Genomic DNA, 20,797 nt, shown 5'->3' with positions numbered 1-20,797 from the left:
GCCATCGCGGCTATGGTTATTTCAGCACCGCGTTGCGGACAGCTCCCGGGCTCGGAAGAGGGGAGGAGGCTACGGAACTGGGAGCCGAGGGAGGGCCAGGGAGGAGAGGAGAGGACCAGGGAGAGCCGGGAGGGCAGATGCCAGCGGGCGGGCGGGGCACAGAGCCCGACGGCCCTCCCCGGGGGCGGTGCCCACCGGAGCCGGACGCCGCTGAGCCCCAGGACTGGTGGAATTGTAGGGAGCCGGGGTCGAGGGTGGCTCTTAGTAGGCGTCGCTACTGAAAGATGCCTGTCCGACGAGGCCACGTCGCACCCCAAAACACTTACCTGGACACCATCATCCGCAAGTTCGAGGGCCAGAGTGAGTGTGGGGATTGGGAATGTGGGGGGCATCCAAGTGCTAGTTGGATGGCTGGAGAGGCCAGACCCCTTTAATAACTTCTAATGGAGAGAAGGGAGTGTGTAGATTCCAAACACAAAATCCTTTGTTTTGAAGTCCCCAACACCTCCTCCATGCTGTCCTCATCTGGGGCAGAATTCAGCTCTAACTTCTCCTCAGGGCCATTTTCTTGTTGCCCCAAACTCTGGCTTCTCCTCCAGTCACTGCCCTACCTCCCTCTCTGACTATTCATGCCTCCTCTAGAGGTTTCCTTGACTCCCTGCTTTACACCCCATGATCAGGCCTGAGTCTTACAACCCTTTACGACCCTGTGCACCATCCTGCTCCCCACTCCTTTACTCACCTCCTAACTACCAGGAGGAATGGCCTCCCCCAAGACTCTTGGTCATCCCACTCTCCCCTCCCCTGACCCTGTCATCCCTCATTCTGGTCCCTGACCTGCTCCTGCATCTAAATCCCCCTCTCAGCTGCCTTCAAGTTGCTATAATCTTTCTCTCCCCGCCACCCATTTCTGGTTGTCAGAGTCTTTCTACCTTTTACCTCCTACCTCAGGTCGTAAGTTCCTGATTGCCAATGCTCAGATGGAGAACTGCGCCATCATTTACTGCAACGATGGCTTCTGTGAACTCTTTGGCTACTCCCGAGTGGAGGTGATGCAGAGACCCTGTACCTGTGACTTCCTCACAGGTCCCAACACCCCAAGCAGTGCCGTGTCCCGCCTAGCGCAGGCCCTGCTGGGAGCCGAGGAGTGCAAGGTGGACATTCTCTACTACCGCAAGGATGGTGAGGCACAGTTGGGTCAGGGGTTCTTCAGGCCCCCTCTCTTCTCCAGTCAGGGTGGACCCTTTGATTTAGACAAATTCTATCCTCCCTCTGGGGCCCAAGTTTCCTTATAAGTAGAAGGAGGCAGTGAACATTAATACTATACCTTCTGAGTGCTTGAGACAGGGCTGAGCTATTGGTCTTAGCCTAGGACTGAGCCTCTTGCTCCCTCCCCCTTGTCCCTCCTCTCCTGGCTATCTACTCTGTCACTGTCAGCCCCAGCTGTCAGACAGTTAGGATGAAAATTAACCTTCCCTCATCTTCCTTTGCTCTGGGGATTAGGGGAGGAGTCACCTCTCAAGGCCAATGCGGAGCCAATGTGTAGACATAGGTGCTGCTGGCTGGAAAAAAGGAATGGGCCTGGTTTGTTCAACCCCAGCTCTTTGGAAAGATAGGTCTGGGGTCTGCCTAAACTTGGAAGTTCATCCAGATACACTCTGCATTGTTACTACTTCCCAAACCTGCTGAAATCAGGACAGAAATAGGTCAGAGGCTGAGGATCAAGAGCCCATCAGTCTTTGAGATCATCCCTCTAGGACGGCAGTGTCCCCAGTGCATTTATGGGGTAGAACTAGGACCAGAACCTGAAAGGCTCTTGAAAATTGCCAGGATTGTAGACACATACACACACACACACACACACACACACACACACACACACACAATCTGATTCTGCATCAGAATTATCTGGGGTATGTTTTGCAAAACACACACACACCTTCCAAAGAGACAGGCTGATTCAGAAGGTACAAGATGAGGCCAGGCAGGTGTATTTGAAAAAAAATCTCCCCAGTAGTTCCAATTTGCTGCCAATTTTAGGAATCACTGTCTTAAATAAATCCTTTCATTGTATGGATATGGAAGGCCCTTTCCCAAGATCCCACCACTAGTGGTCAACTGGAACACAAGTCTCTAGATCCCTCCCTCAAAGATATCTGTTCTTAGTATGCCCAAGAGAGAAGAAAAGACCTCAACTTCCTCCATGCTTGGAGGCAAGACTTTTGGGGAAGGAAGTATCCAGAAGAGAGAAATCTCCTCAAAGGAATACAACATGAGGGCCACCAGAGGACACAAAAAAGGGCAGGTGCCTCTAGATTGGGACAGAAGGATACTAAGAATCCAAGTTCTAAGAGACCTGGTATATGTGTGGAACCTGAGTGTGACTGTGTGTACCTGCCTACATATATGTATTTATGGGTTTCTGAGTCTTGGGCCGGTCTTCTGGCTACCCACCCCCCATATTGTCCCTTTCTTCTGAGTAGGAGGTGTGAAGTGCTGTGGTAGAGGCAACAATCAGGGAACTAGGAAGAATTTGACTTGATTTAGCAGTACTCACAGGGTTAACAAAGTCAAAATATTTTTAAAAGCTGTGATTTCACCTCTTCATTTTATTGCAAGAAGGAGGTGACAGTCAGAGGAGTGAGAAAGGTCCTGGAGGAACAAGATGGGACAGCAGGAAATGGGAGATGGCAAAAGAGTAGGTCCATTCTGTTCCTTTCCTTGGCTCCAGAATTCTACCTGTACCCCAGAGGGTGAGGGCTGATCATAAACTCCTGGGGTGGTAGGTCAGGGCTTTTAGATCCTGCAGGTATCTGGGTCTTGACCCCTGAGATTAGGATTCAGGTCTTCAGAACCTCACCAAGGTCCTTTTAACTAACAGAAAAGACCCTGGGAACCTAGTTTTGGAGGCTAGTTCTGAGTAGAAACAGGTCCAATGTTCTATAAGTTTTATTCTGCCCCTATTCTACCTTTAGGCCTTCCATGTCCTATTGTCCAAGCCTTTGACCACCTAGACTGTCCTAAAATTGACCTAAAACTCAGAGAAGGGCCTGCATTACTATGTGGTACTCAGATCATTTATGTTTACGCTAATAGTCCACTCCAACCACATGGTCCTTTAAAAAAAAAAAGTCATGTTCACATGAATTGTAGTCTTGCTGAAAGATATCCTTAATGGTGAATTTTTCCCTTCTTCCTCTCTGTCCCAACCCCTGATTCCAGGGAGGTGGGAAGGGGTCCTGAACTGATCTCTGACTGGTTTGTTTATGATCATCTTTCCCTTGAAAAGGATAACCCACTGAAAACCAAGTCATAGTAGAAGAGATGTGTCCACAGATCTATAGATTGTGTGTCTGTATAAGGTTGGCTCAACAAGCCGGGGCACTTGATACAAATTACTTTGTGAAGCTAAGGTCAGAGACCCCCTAGAAATCAAAGCTCTTCCTCTACCTCCTTTTGTCAGGAAAAGAAAGAACCTAACAGCTAAGGAAGGGAGATTGTCGCAGGGATAGAACTGTTTGGAGGGGGCACAGACGGTACTCAGGTCCAGGCCCCTTCACCTGCCCCAATGGACACCTGTCAGAGGGCCAAGCCCTACCTGCCTTTGCCAAGTCCTATAGTTTGATGAACCCAAACCAGAATCCCCTAATCCCCAAGCCAGACTAGAGGAGACCTGGAGTTTCTCCAGTCCACAGCCCCAGATGAAGAGGACAGGACAAGAGTGAGATCAGGTTCTACTGTCTGTCCTTACTCTCCCTGGTGTTTCCCACATGCTTACCCACAAACACCAGAATGGTAAATCTGGGGGCAGTATGATGCAGCCACCCTCCTGGTGACATTATCTTGTAGCATCACTCTTCCCAGGGCTAGGTGGGGTGTGCATAAAGAAATTGGGTCAGGGCTGGGGATATGGCTCAGTGGTAGAACATTTACCTTGCATGTGTGAGGTCCTAGGTTCTATCCTCAGACTCCCAAAAGTGGGGATGGGGGGAGAAGGTCTGGGAGTAAAATACAAGGAGGTTAGAAAGAGGAGAGGGTGAGGATCAGAGTGCAGAGGGGACATGAGCAGTGAAAAACAGCATGAGCACAGCCAAGAGGGATGGACGAGCAGGACAAAGGAGGAGAGCCAGAGACCAGATAAACCCACTGCGATTGCTCAGAGACATGGGTGCTGAGGAACTCCTAGAAGGAAAGAACAGGCAGAGGCTGGATCCTCCTCCAGGGACAGAGCAAAGACACTGGATCACTGCCATTCCTGGGTACAACCAAAAGCAATATACTCACCCCCGCCCCCTTCACTCACCCGGATACTCGTGTGCTCTAGGTAGGTAAGAACAGACAGCCTGAGGTGTAGGGAGAGAAAATATTCTGAATTCTTCCAAATTTTCCTAGCCTCCTACCTGCCTACCCAAGTAGCCAGCAGGGATGTAGGGCATAGGATGCCACGCACTGACCATACCAACTTCCCTGCTACAATGGTCCATTCCAAGATTGTTTTCCAGTGAGAGCATCAATGGATGCAGCCATTTGAAGACGGCCTTGGCAGTTCCCAGAGGCACAGAAAGTCTGGAGATCCTGTGCTTCGGCCGGGCTCTATCCCTTCCCCACCCTCTTCTAGGATGATCTCCCAGTGTTAGAAAGACTGAATATGGCGTGGCCTTAGGCACAGGGACATCTTCATGCCCCAAGCTCAGCAGTCACTGCAGCACTGTGAACCCAGGAGTGGCTCAACAGGCAGGCAGGCTATCTGGTGTGGATATCTCCCCTGGGCCAGGCAGCAGCTGACAGATGGCTGCCTGGTGCCTGGGAGTCCAGGAATCTGATCCAGAGGATTCCTGCTCCCCAGAGGAAAGTGGGAGGGAGGATAGGGGAGGTACAATTGAACCCCAGCTCTTGATAGTCATTGGAAAGAGGGGCTCAGAAAGTAAGCACTAAGTAGGGAGTCTGGGAAAGAATGATTCTGGTGTTCCCCAAAGTAGCAGTCCTGCTAGCTGGTTTGTGGCCCTTGCTGGCTCACATTTACATTCACATGCTTTCTTCAATCCATCAGTTATCCCTTGGAGGGTGAGACAAACCCAAACCTACCCTCTAGGAGGAAGGATTGACTTTCTCATTTGCATGGTCACCTGAGACTACCGTCCCCGAAGATCCTGCCCTTTGGTCCTGACATCTGACAGTAGTTTAAAAGATATAGTATCCCCCAGGGGTATCCACTCACAGACTGCACTCTGAGGTATGCAGCATTTTAGCACATACTGATCCACCTATCAGTGGGGTAATGGTGAGAGCCTAGAAAAAGGAGCGACCAGTGTGGCCAGAGGTGCAGGAGGGTCCAACATCTGGATCTGGGCTGATGAGGGGTTTATTCTGCTTCTACAAGGCCTTCTTCCTCCCTCTCTAGCCCCCAGGCCACTGCCCTGCCTGTTCCTGGGTCCAGCTCCATCCTCAAAGACAAAACCCTTCCCTTTCTCCAAGCTCATGCACTGAGAGACTAGGGGTTCTTACCCCCTATCCTCTCTCAACCCCAACAAATCACTTTCTCTCAGAGCTCTTATCTGCAGAACAGGGGTCTAGGCATGCCCCCAGGACCTCCTAAGGCCTAATTTGCCAATTGGCTCCATGCCCAGTACTTAGTGCATTCCCAACAAGTTCCTTCTGGCATCAAGGAAGCTATATGGGAGCTGAGCCCAGGGCCAGCCAGAGCGACAAGAGGATGGCATGCTCTACCTTACCTCCTAATGTAATCTACCCCCATTTGCTGAGCTTTAATTACCACAGAAGCAAACCTCTCGTGCTAAGCCCTGAGCTGAGGGCTGAGCACAGACTTGGTCCTAATACTACATTATCTTCTAATGAACAGCTTAGCTGCTCTGCACTGTGGGAGGTGGGGCACCAGCTGGGAGCTTCACCCACCCTCTGCCCAATAGCCCTGGTCACTGTCCAGGCATCTTCTCTCCAGTGGATGCCCTTCACTCCACCTTCACTCAGGCCCTTTGTCAGTCAGGTCCCTGCAGGAAGGGCCCCCTTAGTGACCAATCCCTGTCCCTACCAATGGCGTTTGCAGCCTCTAGCTTCCGCTGCCTGGTGGATGTGGTGCCCGTGAAGAATGAAGACGGGGCTGTCATCATGTTTATCCTCAATTTTGAGGATCTGGCCCAGCTCCTGGCCAAGAGTAGCAGTCGAAGCTTGACCCAGCGCCTATTGTCCCACAGTTTCCTGGGCTCTGGTAAGTATTGGTGGGTGACAACAGTGACTGGGGAGAGTTGGGGCTACCCAATGGAGCAGTCAGTGCTCTGGCCCTGGCCGCTCTGACCCTAACCCTGATTTCAGAGGGCTCTCACAGCAGGCCAGGAGGACAGGGGCTTGGCTCAGGCCGAGGCAAGTACAGAACTGTCAGCCAGATTCCACAATTCACGCTTAACTTTGTGGAGTTCAACCTGGAGAAGCACCGCTCCGGCTCCACCACGGAGATTGAGATCATCGCTCCCCATAAGGTAGTGGAGCGGACACAGAATGTCACAGAGAAGGTCACCCAGGTACTGGCCTGCAGGGCGGGGAGGGTGGGCTGTACCAGGCCTCCAGGGCCCCCTCCAAGGTCTTGGCTCTCAGCTCTTCTGAAACCTTGTCTAGCAGAGAGATGTGACTTGTCCAACCACCCACTCCATGTTTGCTCTACATCCTCAGCCTCCTGTGCTTCTTGAGTCTGATTCTTCAGACGTGAAAGCCTGAGGCCGGGCTCCTGAAGCTAGTTGAGGTTGAGGTTAGCCAAGGCCTGTGAGCTGCCAGGAGGGTAGGAGGGAAGGACATGCATCCCACCACCAGGGCTTGCCCAAGGCTCGGCCATCACAAGGAAGGAGAGACACAGAGTAGATGAGTCAAAACTGCACAAAGAGGAGAAGGAGAGATAGCACGGGGACCCCTGCTCTGCTCTTGCCTTTTGTTTTTCAGACAGTGGCCACTTCCTCCCTCAATATATACAGGGTATGCCAGGAAGAGGTGGGACAGAGCTGGCACCTCTAGGTAACTTTAAACAACATCCTCAGGACCCATCCTTGAATGCCCTTCTGCACATCCCCTATTTGGATGGCCCAAGGCAAATGTCTCTTCCTGGGTCCTGTGTTTCAGCTGATCCCACTGTCCCTTCTTATGGGGCTTAATGGACTGATTATCCCAGAGGGTAATGCAGAGAGACTTGCTTGAGAATAAAGTGACCAGGGTCCTTGCACTGACTCACTATGTGACCATGGGCAAGGGACACCTCTGCTTTTGGGCCACAGGACTATCATCTTCAGGGAAGTGTTGGTATTAAATAGTACCACCCTAGGAAGCAGAAGACACTATTAAGCCTAGGTCACAGAGAAGCAAAGGACTACAGAGGAACCACCTTTTTCCTGTCCCTTCTGATCTCAAGCACAGTCAGTGCTGGAACCAGCTGAGGGGGGGGGAGACTACTTAGTCCTACAGACAGGATTAGGGAAGGGCCTGGCAGAGGGGGAGTGGCTGCTGTGACCTACTGCTTTGCATCAGAGCTCAAGCTGCTAGTGATCCTTCGCTGGCCTCTAGTTGAAAGCCCAATGTGGACTCAGTGCTGGAGCAAAAGGATGAGCTGTGTGGGCAAGGGAATGTAGGCTTCTGAGCTTATAGTTCAGTGGAGAGTAACCATGGGGTCAGGGTTGCATAAGTGGCAGAGAAAAAAGATGGAAAAAGAGGGTTCAAGTCTTAATATGGGATCAGAGATAGGTCCCTGGGAAAGTAAAGTTTGGGCAAAGCCTAAACATTGGGCCCAGCAGGAGGATGCTGTGGTCCCCACTGTGGAGTCTGGATGTCAGATCAGTACCCATCTAGTAGAAACCAGTACTTACTATGATCCCACTTAACTGATCTTGTATGCAAAAGCAAAACTGATTTTCTTTTAAATTTTTATCTATTTATTTTCTTTTTCTGGTATTTTTGAGACAGGATCTCCCTGTAGCCCCAGCTGGCCTGGAACTCACTATGTTGACCAGGCTGGTCTCAAACTTACAGAGCTCTGCCTGCCTCTGCCTCCCAAGTGCTGGGATTAAAGGCACATGCCACCACTCCTGGCCTTTAATTTTTTTTTAAATTTTATTTATTTTTTTATTTTATGTGTATGAGAGTATTTCCTGTATGTAGGTAAGTGCACCCATATCATGCAATGCTGGCAGAGGTCAGAAGAGGCTGTCAGATCCCCTGGGACTGGAGTTATGGACATTTGCTAGCTGCCATGCGGGTGCTGGGATTCGAACCTGGGTCTTCTGCAAGAACAACCAGTGTTCTTAACCACTGAGCCATCTCTCCAGCCCCTAAAACTTTTTTAAAATTTTTTTATTTTATGTGTATGAGTGTTTTGCCTGCAAGTCTGTAGGTGCACCATATGCATGCAGTGCCCACAGAGGCCAGAAGAGGGCATTTTGCAGATAGCCTAGAACTGAAGTTATAGATTGCTAGTTGCCATGTGGGTATTGGGAACTGAACCCAGGTACTCTTGCAACAGCAGCCAGGGCTCTTAACTACTGAACCATCACTCCTGCCCCATGGCTGATTTTCTTAAACCAGAACTATACAGCAGATCCCATATGATGGTGGAGGGATCAGTGGGGTAGTCAATCCCTCAGGCTCCATCCTTGCTGGAGAAATGTCAAAGAAAGATGATAGGGCAAGAGGATTGAGTAGGAATGATCATCTAGAAACATATTGATACATCCTGTTTTATCACAAACCCAGGCATTGTGTTGTCCTTTGTTATCTCATTTTGCAGATGAGGGAACAGAGGCACAAGAGATTACTAGGCTTGCCCCAAGGCATAGATAAACCCAATATCAAGGGATTTAACCTGGAGAGTCTGACTTCAAAATCTATGCCCTTCCTTACACCCCAGCTGAGGGTTGGGCAGCTGAGTAGAGCTTGAGCTTTCTTGTCCTCAGTCCTAGCAACCATCCATCACTACAGTCTTGGAGGCAGGGATATGAGAGATGAAAGGGAAGCACTCTACAAACTGTGAGGAAGATGGGGCTCCACAATGTCTATGACATATTGAGGGTTCAGGTTGGCTGAACCCAAGCCCAAATTTGGCTCTTTCCATGGGAGGCTTTGAGAGTTGGCTCCAGGGAGGACATTTACTGGCCCTCAGGAATGAAGGGTCTCTTTTGGAAATGACCTGTTCCCATCAAGAGTCCCAGACTTGGGTTGAGTATTTAGCTCAGTGGAGAGCACTTGACTGGTATGTGTAAGACCCTGAGTTCAATCTCCAGCACTGAAGAAAAAAAGAAAAGGAAAAATAGCTCAATGGACCACCAAAGCCTATTAGAGAGGAACAGCCCACCAAACTACTCAATCTAGGCTCTTCTTGGACCATGCTCAAGATGGCCCTGGGCCTGGCTCTACCCACTCCAGTTTCTGAGAAAACTTGTGAACTTCAAACCTGTGCTCAACCATGGGACAGAGATGCATCCCTCTTCTTAAACCCCACCTCCTCCTGACACACCTCTCCCCATGTGCCTTTTCTTTGCCCCTCTGCCCTTCACAGCCTTTGTGACCCACCCACATCTCCCTTCCTAGACTTCCCCAGCAGAGCTGTCTTACTAGCAGTGGCTGTCCCCACTGACTACCTATGTCTTCTATCTCAGGTCCTGTCCCTGGGCGCAGATGTGCTTCCAGAGTACAAGCTACAGGCACCCCGCATTCACCGTGGCACCATCCTGCATTACAGTCCCTTCAAGGCCGTATGGGACTGGCTCATTCTGCTGCTAGTCATCTACACAGCTGTTTTCACACCCTACTCAGCCGCCTTCCTGCTCAGTGACCAGGATGAGTCACAGCGTGGCACCTGCGGCTATACCTGCAGCCCACTCACTGTGGTGGACCTCATTGTGGACATCATGTTCGTCGTGGATATTGTCATCAACTTCCGCACCACCTATGTCAACACTAATGACGAGGTGGTCAGCCACCCCCGCCGCATCGCAGTCCACTATTTCAAGGGTTGGTTCCTCATTGACATGGTGGCTGCCATCCCTTTTGACCTGCTTATCTTCCGCTCTGGCTCAGATGAGGTAAGTATTCCCTGTTTGTGCCAGCAGCCATGGCAGTCCCCTGCATCCTAGTCCCAAAGCCTCCCTGCCTCACAGCTATGGTGCACAGAACTGATGCAGACAGCAAGTGGAAAGGTAGGAGGGCAGCTTGGGACACTGTCCTCTCCCAATCCTGGAGAAAGACCAGCTGTGCCTCTAGACCTAGAGACTATCTCTCTGAGGAAGCCCAATGAGAGGATAGGCTGCCCACAGGTCTAGAATTCTGCCCCCTCTGAGACAGGCACATCTATAACCCCAACTTGTTAGGCCGCCTCCAAAGCTACCCTCACCTTGGAGTTAGAAAGGGGATCCCTGGGCTGAACCCTCATTGCAGCCTCATCCCCTTCTTGCCCCAGCCTATGCAGCAGGGAGTGTCATACAGTATACTAACCACCCCCACCCCAATCACTCCCCAAGGCCTCACTGCCCCTGCCTACATTAAGTGGCCTTCATTCATCCCCACCTTTATTTCAGGTTTTGTCCCCTCTATCCAGCAGCCAGAGCAAGTTTCAGGTCATTTATCCAGCCCTGCCATTCCTCCCAAAGGTTCTCTCAGAACCTTCCATGCCTCCCAAAGTCTTTAGGATTAAAGCTCTTTATAGATCCTGCCATCCACAGGAGGGAGCAGCCCCACCCATCTTCCCAGACTCCTTTCTCTCTGTCCTGCAGTCTTCCATTCTGAGCTCCAGGCTGCAGGGCCATGCCTGGTTTCCCATATGGACCACACCATGCCTCTGCCTGTGCTACCCTGAGCCAAAAGTGCCCCTTCCTCTCTCTGGAGACCTAGCCCCATTCTCAAGATGCACTTCAGTGTCACCTCCGTTAAGCCTTCCCTGACCTGCTCCTGCAGACTCGACCTCTCTGCCCTCCTTGCTCCCACTGCACTTCTCTCCTAGCAGCTAGAACACTGGTCTGTGCTTTAGGCTGAGAGTTCCTTTAGGTCCCACCACTGTGTTCTACTACCAAGTGCCCGGTACTTCCCTGAGTGTTTGTGGAATGGCTATGTGATTACATATGTATGCAAGACTGAGTGTACCCTTTCAAGAGTTGACCCCTCAGCTTTGTGGATCTTTCCTATCTCATCCCCAGACTACCACCTTGATTGGGTTACTGAAGACAGCGAGGCTGCTGCGGCTGGTGCGTGTGGCAAGGAAGCTGGACCGCTACTCTGAGTACGGGGCTGCTGTACTATTTCTACTTATGTGCACCTTTGCACTCATCGCACACTGGCTGGCCTGCATCTGGTATGCCATCGGCAACGTGGAGCGACCCTACCTGGAGCCCAAGATCGGCTGGCTGGACAGCCTGGGTGTACAGCTTGGCAAACACTATAATGGCAGCGACCCTGCCTCAGGCCCTTCTGTGCAGGACAAGTATGTCACTGCCCTCTACTTCACCTTCAGCAGCCTCACCAGTGTGGGCTTTGGCAACGTGTCACCCAACACCAACTCTGAGAAGGTCTTCTCAATCTGCGTCATGCTCATCGGCTGTGAGTGTGTGGCCTTGTGTTGTGGGTCTTAGTCATGGAATTATGGTTTTAGTTTGGAAAAAGATAAAATGTTGCATTCACTAACAATGTATGCAGGATAGTCATCCTGAATGTGCAGCAATGAAGGTCTGTGTACATGTGTGTACCAGTCACACACAGAATTGCTCTAAGCCAAGTCAGTTGCAGGGCCCACTGTAAAATAAAGCATAGAGATCTTGTTTTAAAATTACCAAGCATTCTTAGATGATGTTAGCTGAGAATCAACCTGGAGTCTGAACGCAAATGGCATGCAAAGTTCAAATTCCTGAATTGCCAGGAGGCTCACAACCAGGAAGTCTCCAGTCAGCCCCAAGGCCACCCCAGGGGTCACAGTGCAAGGCAGGTTTGTTTTTATCCCTGCACAGAGCTGCCTGCCTCCCAAGACACCTGGTTTAGGAACTTGAGAGGTGGTGTGGAAATTGACGCATAGATTAAGCTGCCATGTTCAGAGAGCTTAGAGATGTAAAAGCCTAGAAAAACAAAATAAGGAGATGAAAAAAGGGGGTGGGTGAAAAACAAGAGTTTTCCCTGAATTGTATTTTTACAACTTGAAAGAGAAAACAAATCTGAACTTGGAAAAGAAAGAAATCCATGGCTCTAGTTCTTTCTTTGAAGGCGTCTGGTCTCTGGGGCCTGGAAAGATGCTAAGAGGCAGGAGAGTGAGAAGCTCAGAGGCTTTTGTCCCTCATGTGCCCTAGAATTTGGGTCTCTTCTACCCTCACCCTGGACATAGGGGTCCTTCCCCAGGGTCCTGTCAGGGATCGGGAGGTGGCGGCTCACGGAACCCCCGCCCCCAATCCCCGCTCGCTCCTCCTCTCCCCCAGCCCTTATGTATGCCAGCATCTTCGGCAACGTGTCGGCCATCATCCAGCGCCTGTACTCCGGCACCGCACGCTACCACACGCAGATGCTGCGCGTCAAAGAGTTCATCCGCTTCCATCAGATCCCCAACCCGCTGCGGCAGCGCCTGGAAGAGTACTTTCAGCACGCCTGGTCCTACACCAACGGCATCGACATGAACGCGGTGAGCCCTGCAGCCCTGCTTGGGGAGTGGGTGGGCAAGAAGCTGTAGCCAATGCCCCTTGGGAGGTCAGGGTTCTGAAGCAGGTGCAGGCCGACCCAGCTCCGCCCCAGCTGCACCCCGATGGATTCCCCGCGCATCACCCCCGCACCCCGCAGGTGCTGAAGGGCTTCCCCGAGTGCCTGCAGGCTGACATCTGCCTGCACCTGCACCGCGCCCTGCTGCAGCACTGCCCCGCCTTCCATGGCGCGAGCAAGGGCTGCCTGCGTGCATTGGCCGTCAAATTCAAGACCACGCATGCGCCGCCCGGGGACACGCTGGTGCACCTGGGCGACGTGCTCTCCACCCTCTACTTCATCTCCCGCGGCTCCATCGAGATCCTGCGCGATGACGTGGTCGTGGCCATTTTAGGTGAGTCAAGCGGGGTGGACCAGGATATGGGGATATGCTGTCAAGTCTCTACCTGGGCACATTTTATTGATTAACCAGTATATCCTGAGACCCAGCGTGGGTCTCAGAGAGCCTTAGAAAAAAGTTGTTTTTGACATTTATTCATTCATTGGGTAGGGGCACCACAGCGTGCGTGTGGAGGGAGATAAGAGGACAACTTGGTCAGTTCTCTCCTTCCACCATGTGGGTTCTGAGGATCCAACTTAGGCCTTTCAGCTAGGCTGCAAGCCACATTATCCTCTGAGCTATCTCACTGGCCCCAGAGAGTAGCTCAAAGACTCCATAACACACCACTCTGCCATGTGTTTCATTTTCTTGATAGGGGAGATGAAACTCAGAGAGGTCAGGGTAGTCAGTAGTCACACAAGGATTCCACACAGGGATTCCAGGCCTGTGAGTCTGACTCAGAAACCCAGGCAAGCAGCTCCTACCTTCTTCCACTCTCAGAGTGTTCACGGTGGCAGGCTAAAACTCTTGGTTAGGTTTTTTTGTTTGTTTGTTTTGTTTTTAATTTTGTGTGTATGAGTGTGCCTACCTGTATGTAAGTGCACTGGTGTCAGAAGAGGGTGCTGGATCCCCTGGAACTGGAAGTACAGATGGTTGTTAGCCACCATGTGGGTGTTGGGAACTGAACTTGGGTCCTCTGCAAGAACACCCAGTGCTCTTAACTGCTGACCCATCTCTCCAGCACCTCTTGGTTAGGGTCTTATTTGATGTAGCTATAAAGATAACCGACTACTTTCAAGGAAGGCCTGGCATGTAGCCTTGGGCAAGTGGCTTGACCTCAAGGACCACAGAATCCTCTCCTCTCTACACCTGTGATTTCCCTTGACCCTGAGCCTCCAATTCCAACTTCAGTAATATGCCACCATCTGCTTTTTTTTTTTTAATGTATATGAGTGTTTTGCCTACATATATGAATCAAGCGTGTGCTTGGTGCCTGTGGAGGCTAAAAGAGGGCATCAGATCCCCTGTAACTGGAGTTACAGATGGTTGTGAGCCACCATGTGAGTTCTGGGAAAAGCAGTAAGTACTCTTAACAGCTGACCTGACTCTCCTCCAGCTCCCCTTCCCACTTCTCTCCCTCAGCCTGTCTTCAATGACTGCTCACCAAGTGCTTGCACTCTGCCTTTTTTTCACCTGGGCCAACCCCTTGTTCCCACAACCTGAGCCTCTTGTGCCACAAGGGCCTCTAGAGCTCTGTTCCAATCCCATTTCTCCTTAGATCAAAACAAGCAGGCAGCTGGGGATGTGGCTCATTTAGTAGAGTGCTTGCCTAGCATTCATTAAGGCCTGAGTTCAATCCCTAGCACCGCATAAACCAGGCATGGTGGTGGGTGCATGCCTATGATCCCAGCACTCAGGAGGTAGAGGCAAGAGGATCAGACATTCAAGGTCATCCTTGAACATACTTCAAAGCCAGGCTGGGCTATATGAGACCTTGTCAAAAAGAAGAGGGAAGGGTGAAAATAAAAGCAGACCAAGTGCAATAGATCCCAACTCGAAACCACCACTTTCCCTCAAAAGCAGCCTCTTTAGCACCCTTGCCCATCTGGCTAAAGCCAACCACAGGCGCATCCTATCTGCTCCATGCCCGTGGACCACCATCCAGTGAGCCACAGAGCCATCTCTAGTTCCCCTTCTGATAGATTTCCTTTCCACACCAATCTCCTTGTCCTGAACTGGGTCTGGTTCTCCTTAGGGGCCCTACCTGAGGCTCTGCATCTGGTGCATCCTCCTTTCTTCCACCTTCCACCTTCCACCAGTGAGTGACCTGATACACACCTGTATTCCTCTTCCACTCAGAATCCCTTGGTAGATCCTCATGGCCTGTGAGACAAACAGAAATCCTGGATTGTGGCATGCGTAGTTCCACTCAATCGAGCCTTCCTCCCTGGTACTTCATGCTCCATTCAGAAAACTACTCAGCCCTCTGTTCCCCATACCTCTGCTCATGCTGCCATTCCCTCTCCACACCTGCCCTGCACCTGTCGGACAGACCCCAGCCATTCTCTAGGCTGGGCTACAGCATGGACTCTTTTGTGAGCCCTTCCCTCTCACCCAGGCCACCTTGCAAGTGCCACCTACATTGGAGGGATAATTATTATTAATAATTAAGAAGCTAGTCCAATTTAAGTTTCAGTTTGAGACATGAAATCCTCTCATCTTGTCCTGAGTGGAAATAGGTATTAGATCATAATTTTTCATGTGCTAAAAAATGAGTGTTGGCATCACATTGTTCAGATATCAAGATTCAAGGTTTCATGTGTGGCCCTGGAAAGTTCCTTATTGCTCTAAGCCTCAGACCCCACCTTCATAGGAATGACCTTCCATTCTGCTCTCTTGGTAAGGCATGCCTATCCTTCACCTAGCCCCTGTCTCTGCTTAGCTATTAGTAGCCCTTGTGTACAGTCACCAGGCTGAAGGGGCTGGGCTTTCCTGGGGGCAGTAGGATCAAAGAAATCATGGTCCATGGCATCTGTGACCCTGACCTCCCTGCCTCCAGCCTTGACCATGCAGGGCTGACCACATGCTGTTTCTTCTGCCCAGATTGCCTCCCTCTGGGAGGGAAGGGGGGGCTTGTCCTTGATAATCTTGGAACTTCTTCTGAAAGCCTCTGCCTCCATGTTCTAACCACCCTTGGCAAAAGGAGCCCTTCCCTCATCCACAGCCCACAGCTCTTGGTTGTTCCTTTCTAAGGTACTCTAGATCATTCTGTAAATTTGGTCACTTAAGTGCCTATCTTCTGGGGATTTGAAGGGTTCCCTATGGGAAAAAGAACTTCTTTTCATTTTCATATTGCCAGCATAGCACCTGGCTTTGAAAGGGCCTAATACCCTTGCCACCTTCCCTGAGTATCCAACCCCCCAATTGCCCACCCCACATCCACCCTGTGACCTCCATCCCTCCTCATGCCTTGCACTGACTTAGTCTGAGGCCCTTGCTTTGAGGTGGGGGGCACTTCCTAAGCATTGCCGCCACTGCTGGGAACATCCCAGTTGGGTAGGGAAAGCAGACATGGTTATGCCTGTTTGAGAGTTGAAGACACTGGAGTGCAGATAGGGGAAGTGGCTTTCCCCAGGGTTCCCCCTGCTGGGGCCCTGACTACACAATAGGAGGAAGAATATGAAGAAACAGAAGCTTTAGGCCCTGCCCAGGGGGAGCTGGAAGCTTCCAGCACTGGGTCCTCTGTCCTCTGCTCTCCAGTGTCAGCAGGTCAAGGGAAGCAGGAGGAGACTGGGCATGAAGCCTTTAGTGTCCCTTGCTGCCCACTGTCTTCAGGCCAGAGTGGGGGCAGTGCTAGAGTATGAATAGAAAGAGAGGAAATTCTGGAAGAGGGTGGTTCTAAGGGGTTCAGAGACAGAAAAGAGCCCATATTCTCAGGGCTGGAGCAGATCTGAAGGGGCCTTTGTGGAGCTCAGAGGACATGTGAAGAGCACCCACTCATCCTCCTTCCCAGGATGGCCAGCCCAATACAGCTCTGTCCTCTGGCTTTGATCCTAAGCACCAGGCCCCAGCTCTGCAGGATCTCTGAGGTGGAAGGTAGAGAGATCATAGGCAAGGGACCCTCAGAGAAGACCTTAGAGGGACTACCACTTTTCTGGCTGGCAGGGAAGAATGACATCTTTGGGGAGCCTGTTAGTCTCCATGACCGGCCAGGAAAGTCCAGTGCTGACGTGCGTGCCCTGACCTACTGTGACCTGCACAAGATCCAGCGGGCAGACCTACTGGAGGTGCTGGACATGTACCCCACCTTTGCAGACACCTTCTGGAATAAGCTGGAGGTCACATTTAACCTACGGGATGTGAGTCTGGGCCTGTTGGCCAGGGTGGGTGGCAAGTCTCAGCTGGTGAGGGATAGTGGCCAGTCTGCTAAGAACTTGGTCTCCCTGGCCTAAGAAACTCATTTGTCTATTGTCCCTTCCTTTTAACCCCTTCTGCATCCTTTGCCAGAGTGCCTTCTGTGCCTACCATGGCCAACATAACACTCCCTAACTATAGTGGTAGCTCCTATCTATTGGGTAGCTACCATGTGCTAGGTACTGGGCTTCTTTTGTGTTATTTTATTTAGTCTGTCCTTGCATGTGGTGTGCTTATCTTCCATTGTCTAGATGAGTAAAGTGAGGATCAGAGAGGATAAATAAACAAGCCAAAGCCATACAGCTAGTAAATGGCAGAGCCAAAATGTGAATTCAAGTCTGTCTGTCTCTAAAGCCCAGACTTCCACCACATGGCATCAAGCTGAAAAGATATCTGACATCCAGAAGGTTCAAGGTGTCAGGCACTGGAGGGAGGGGGGGTGAAATGCTAACACTGTCTCTCAGTCTCTGAAACTCATCAGAGAAGATTATAGCAACTCTGGAGCAATAAAGAGTCACTCAGTTAAAAAACCAAAGAAGTTATAAGGGTGCAAAAAAGACCAAATTTCTAGGGTACTCTAGCTTGCCACGGAGTAAAGTGGACACTACAGGCTCTAGGAAAGTCCAGAGGGACTTCCTGGAGGAGGGATCTGTAGTCAGCTAGTAAGGAGGAAAAGGAGGTTTGCCTGCCAGGAGTACAGTGGCTAAGGCTGGGTACTGAGCTCCACACCTCCATTCTTTGTTACCTCTGCCCCTCAGCCTCAGGACGAGGGTGCTGGTAGCCTAGGCCTGGTACCCAGATTCTGGAGTGTGGTGCCATGGTATATTTTCTTGTTGTGGATGGTCCTCTTCATGCTGTCCCCTCTGTGACCCTCCCTTCCCCACTTGAGCTGTATAGAAGACACCCAATAAGGACCATGCTTTGCTGATGTAGCTACTGGGAGCCATCTGGTGGCCTGTGTGTCTGGTGGCTGGACACCAGAGCAACAAGGATGTGTTTTTCATGGTCTTAACTGACTTGGGCCTACTGCAACCCTGAGGTGCCCCCAAGTCTCATGGTGGCAGAAGGGCACAGCCACAGAGGCTGCCAAGGATACTTCTAGAGTAGACTTGGGGTTTGACACCCAGTTTCCCCCAAATACACTCCCTACTTGTCTATGCTGAGGGATGGCACACAAGGGCATTGGAGAAAAGGGATACTAGAAGAGGAATCCTTCTACCTTCCATCCTCAGATGTTGCTGTTCATTGCAGCCTCTCCCAAGATCTTGCTAAGGTTTCTATTTGGCCACCCAGTGTAAGGTCACTATCTCCAAACCTGTTAGGAGAGAGGCCACAGGAAGGTCACTATCTCCAAACCTCTTAGGAGAGAGGCCACAGGAAGCTTCAAGAGTTTTGTGTCAGATACCTGTCTCTACTTTCTCCCCTGGCTGTCACAAGGGCCACAGAGGGGAGCTGGGGTCAGGGAAGAGCAAGGAGGCCCTGTCCCAGCTTTAGTCCCTGTTACTTGATGCTGTTTTTCCCTACAAGGCAGATGGGGGTCTCCAGTCATCACCCCAACAGGTTCCAGGAAACGAAGACCACCAAGGCTTCTTCCTCAATGACAGCCAGTCAGGTGAGCCCAGCCAGTACCTGCCTGGAGCCTTTTCCCAGCCTCCTACCCCTTATCTGTCACCTCTATGCATCCTTTCCTTGGAAGACACTTTCTCAGCCCCTCAGTGATAGGGAGAGATTCTTTCTAGGACTCATGAATGAAGCCTTTGTCCCCTTTCCTCCCTAGTGTCCTAGCCCTGTGTCCTGTGTCAGAGAGGGATGACTCCCTGGTTGCTGGGTGCTGTTTCCAGGAGAGGGTACTTGCCAGGGGAGGGTACTTGTCTGGGGTTCCACAGCAAGGTACCAGGAGACCTTCTGGACTGTAGCTCTCTGACCAATGAGGCTAGGGCTAGAAATCCCCACCATGGCCACCTCATTTAAACTGAGGTGCCAGATTCCCTTGTATGGGTGTGCCTGTTTGAGCCCTGGAAGCAGCCCTCCATATGAACAAGACCTTGTGCCTCAGGTTACTCAGGCAAGGACAGCCACTCCTTATATTGTATTCCCATGGCGAGTAAAGCAAGGGCTCTGGTGAGAAGGGACAGGCCTGTGGAATCACATAGAACAGAGATGTCTCCTTCCCTCCTGCAGGTGCGGCACCTTCTCTGAGTATGTCAGATGGGTCTGGGCTCTGGCCTGAATTGCTACAGCAAATTCCCTCAAGTCCCCCAAACCCACAGCAAGACCCAGACTGCTGGCCTCAGGAACTGGGCTCCAGACTGGAGCAGCTCCAGGCCCAGATGAAAAGGTAAGAATTCCCCTGGCAAGACTGGGGCAGTTACAAAGGACCAGCCTAGCAGCAGGCTGGGTGCGGGTGCCCCCTCCTGGTGGTTTAGGGACATCACTGGGTGCTGGGTGGGTTTTAAAATGACTGGCCTATTTAGCACAAGTTTCCTAATTCTATGTCACTAAGCAGAATTTCTTGAATGGCTTCACCCAGCAGACCCTAGAATGTGCTGAGGAAGCTTCTTGGGGAAGGGACATATCCATGTGCAGAAACAAATTCCATAGATCCTTGAAAAGAAGGTGTTGCCTGTGGATTACAGAGTTTAAAGGCAAGGACAGTTCTGGATCCAAATCATGGCTCTGTAATTCATTAGCTAGAGCATGGACAAGCTCCGAGCTTAACAGCTCTGTGCCTCAATTTGTCATGTCACGGAATGGGTATAATTAGAATACCTATATTAAAGCAGCATTAGAACTGAATTTTGTGTGCTACAAGCCTGGTGTTGTCAAAGTAAAGGATGTACTAAGGGGACTTTGAGCAGAGGCTGGATTCTAGGGGGGAAATAGCTTCAGGTAGGCCCCAGACTGCCATTTCACTTGTCAGGAAGGGCAGACGGGCTACGAAACTGAGAGGTGCCTTAGGGCCCTGAACTGCTCTCAGACTCGACCTTGACCATGGGGCTCTGTCTTCAGGCTGGAGTCCCGCATGTCCTCAGACCTCAGCCGCATCCTACAGCTGCTTCAGCAGTCCATGCCACAGGGCATGGGAGCTTCTGCCTCAAGTAACCTGGCCTTGTTTCCTGCAACCTTAGCAACTCAGAGTCCAAGGCCCAGGCTTCCCTTGGACCACGTGCCCCCTGCACAGGTGAGAAGTGAGGGGATCCCAGGGCTTTCCCTGGAAGTAGCTGCATGATTCCCCACCCCCAACTTGGTCTTAACAAGGCATCAGACCCAGAGTGTCTGTGGTGGGAACAGAAACTGTGACTTCTGCTGCCTTCTTTTATGATTTGCATCATTCTGACAGGGCAGCCTGGAAAGGGTGGTGGCAGAGCCCTAACTGTGACCACAGACCCCATAGCTCGTGCAGGTACAACAGGACCCAAAGGTCCCCATCTCCCTGAGGAGGAGCAGGTAGAACTCTTGCTAGTTCCTATCACAGAGGTCAAAGTGGATTAACATCCAGCTTAGAGGCTAGGGAGATAGCTCAGTTGGTAGAGTGCTTGTATAAGCATGAGGACTTGAGTTCCATCCCCACCACCCATGTAAAAAGCTGGGTATAGTGGTATGCACTTGTAATCCCAGTGCTGGGGTGGCAGAGACAAGTGGATCCCCAGGGCTCACTGGCAAGCCAGGTTAGCCTAATTGACAAATTCCAGGCCCTTATGAGAGACCCTTCCAAAAAGAATGAGGCTGATAGGTCCTGAGAAATAACATCCGAGGTTGACATCTGGCCTCTACACACACAAAAAACACACACACACACACACACACACACACACACACACACACACACACACACACACGCACAAA

At 51.1% G+C, this 20,797-nt stretch overlaps 1 protein-coding gene across 2 annotated transcripts in view; it reads left to right on the top strand.

Moving 5' to 3' along the window:
* The first annotated feature begins 284 nt into the window (after nucleotides 1-284).
* Kcnh6 (potassium voltage-gated channel subfamily H member 6) overlaps nucleotides 285-20,797 on the top strand; it is a 22,054-nt gene continuing 1,541 nt past the window's right edge. The window contains exons 1-13 of one of the 2 annotated variants that reach the window (XM_008846604.1): nucleotides 285-360; nucleotides 952-1,182; nucleotides 6,065-6,226; nucleotides 6,331-6,536; nucleotides 9,648-10,073; nucleotides 11,181-11,335; nucleotides 11,495-11,580; nucleotides 12,444-12,643; nucleotides 12,799-13,051; nucleotides 16,703-16,896; nucleotides 18,479-18,563; nucleotides 19,133-19,289; nucleotides 19,961-20,132. In XM_008846604.1, the coding sequence (XP_008844826.1) occupies nucleotides 285-360; nucleotides 952-1,182; nucleotides 6,065-6,226; nucleotides 6,331-6,536; nucleotides 9,648-10,073; nucleotides 11,181-11,335; nucleotides 11,495-11,580; nucleotides 12,444-12,643; nucleotides 12,799-13,051; nucleotides 16,703-16,896; nucleotides 18,479-18,563; nucleotides 19,133-19,289; nucleotides 19,961-20,132 (2,403 nt within the window). Of the gene's footprint in view, nucleotides 361-951; nucleotides 1,183-6,064; nucleotides 6,227-6,330; nucleotides 6,537-9,647; nucleotides 10,074-11,180; nucleotides 11,581-12,443; nucleotides 12,644-12,798; nucleotides 13,052-16,702; nucleotides 16,897-18,478; nucleotides 18,564-19,132; nucleotides 19,290-19,960; nucleotides 20,133-20,797 lie in introns of both variants that reach the window. The other variant, XM_008846603.1, reaches the window with a different exon arrangement.

The sequence above is a fragment of the Nannospalax galili genome, unplaced genomic scaffold (assembly GCF_000622305.1).
Source record: "Nannospalax galili isolate Female #2095 unplaced genomic scaffold, S.galili_v1.0 scaffold1023, whole genome shotgun sequence".
Taxonomy (NCBI): domain Eukaryota; kingdom Metazoa; phylum Chordata; class Mammalia; order Rodentia; family Spalacidae; genus Nannospalax; species Nannospalax galili.
Note: the sequence above shows the minus strand (reverse complement) of the source record. Positions and strands in the feature narration are given on the sequence as shown.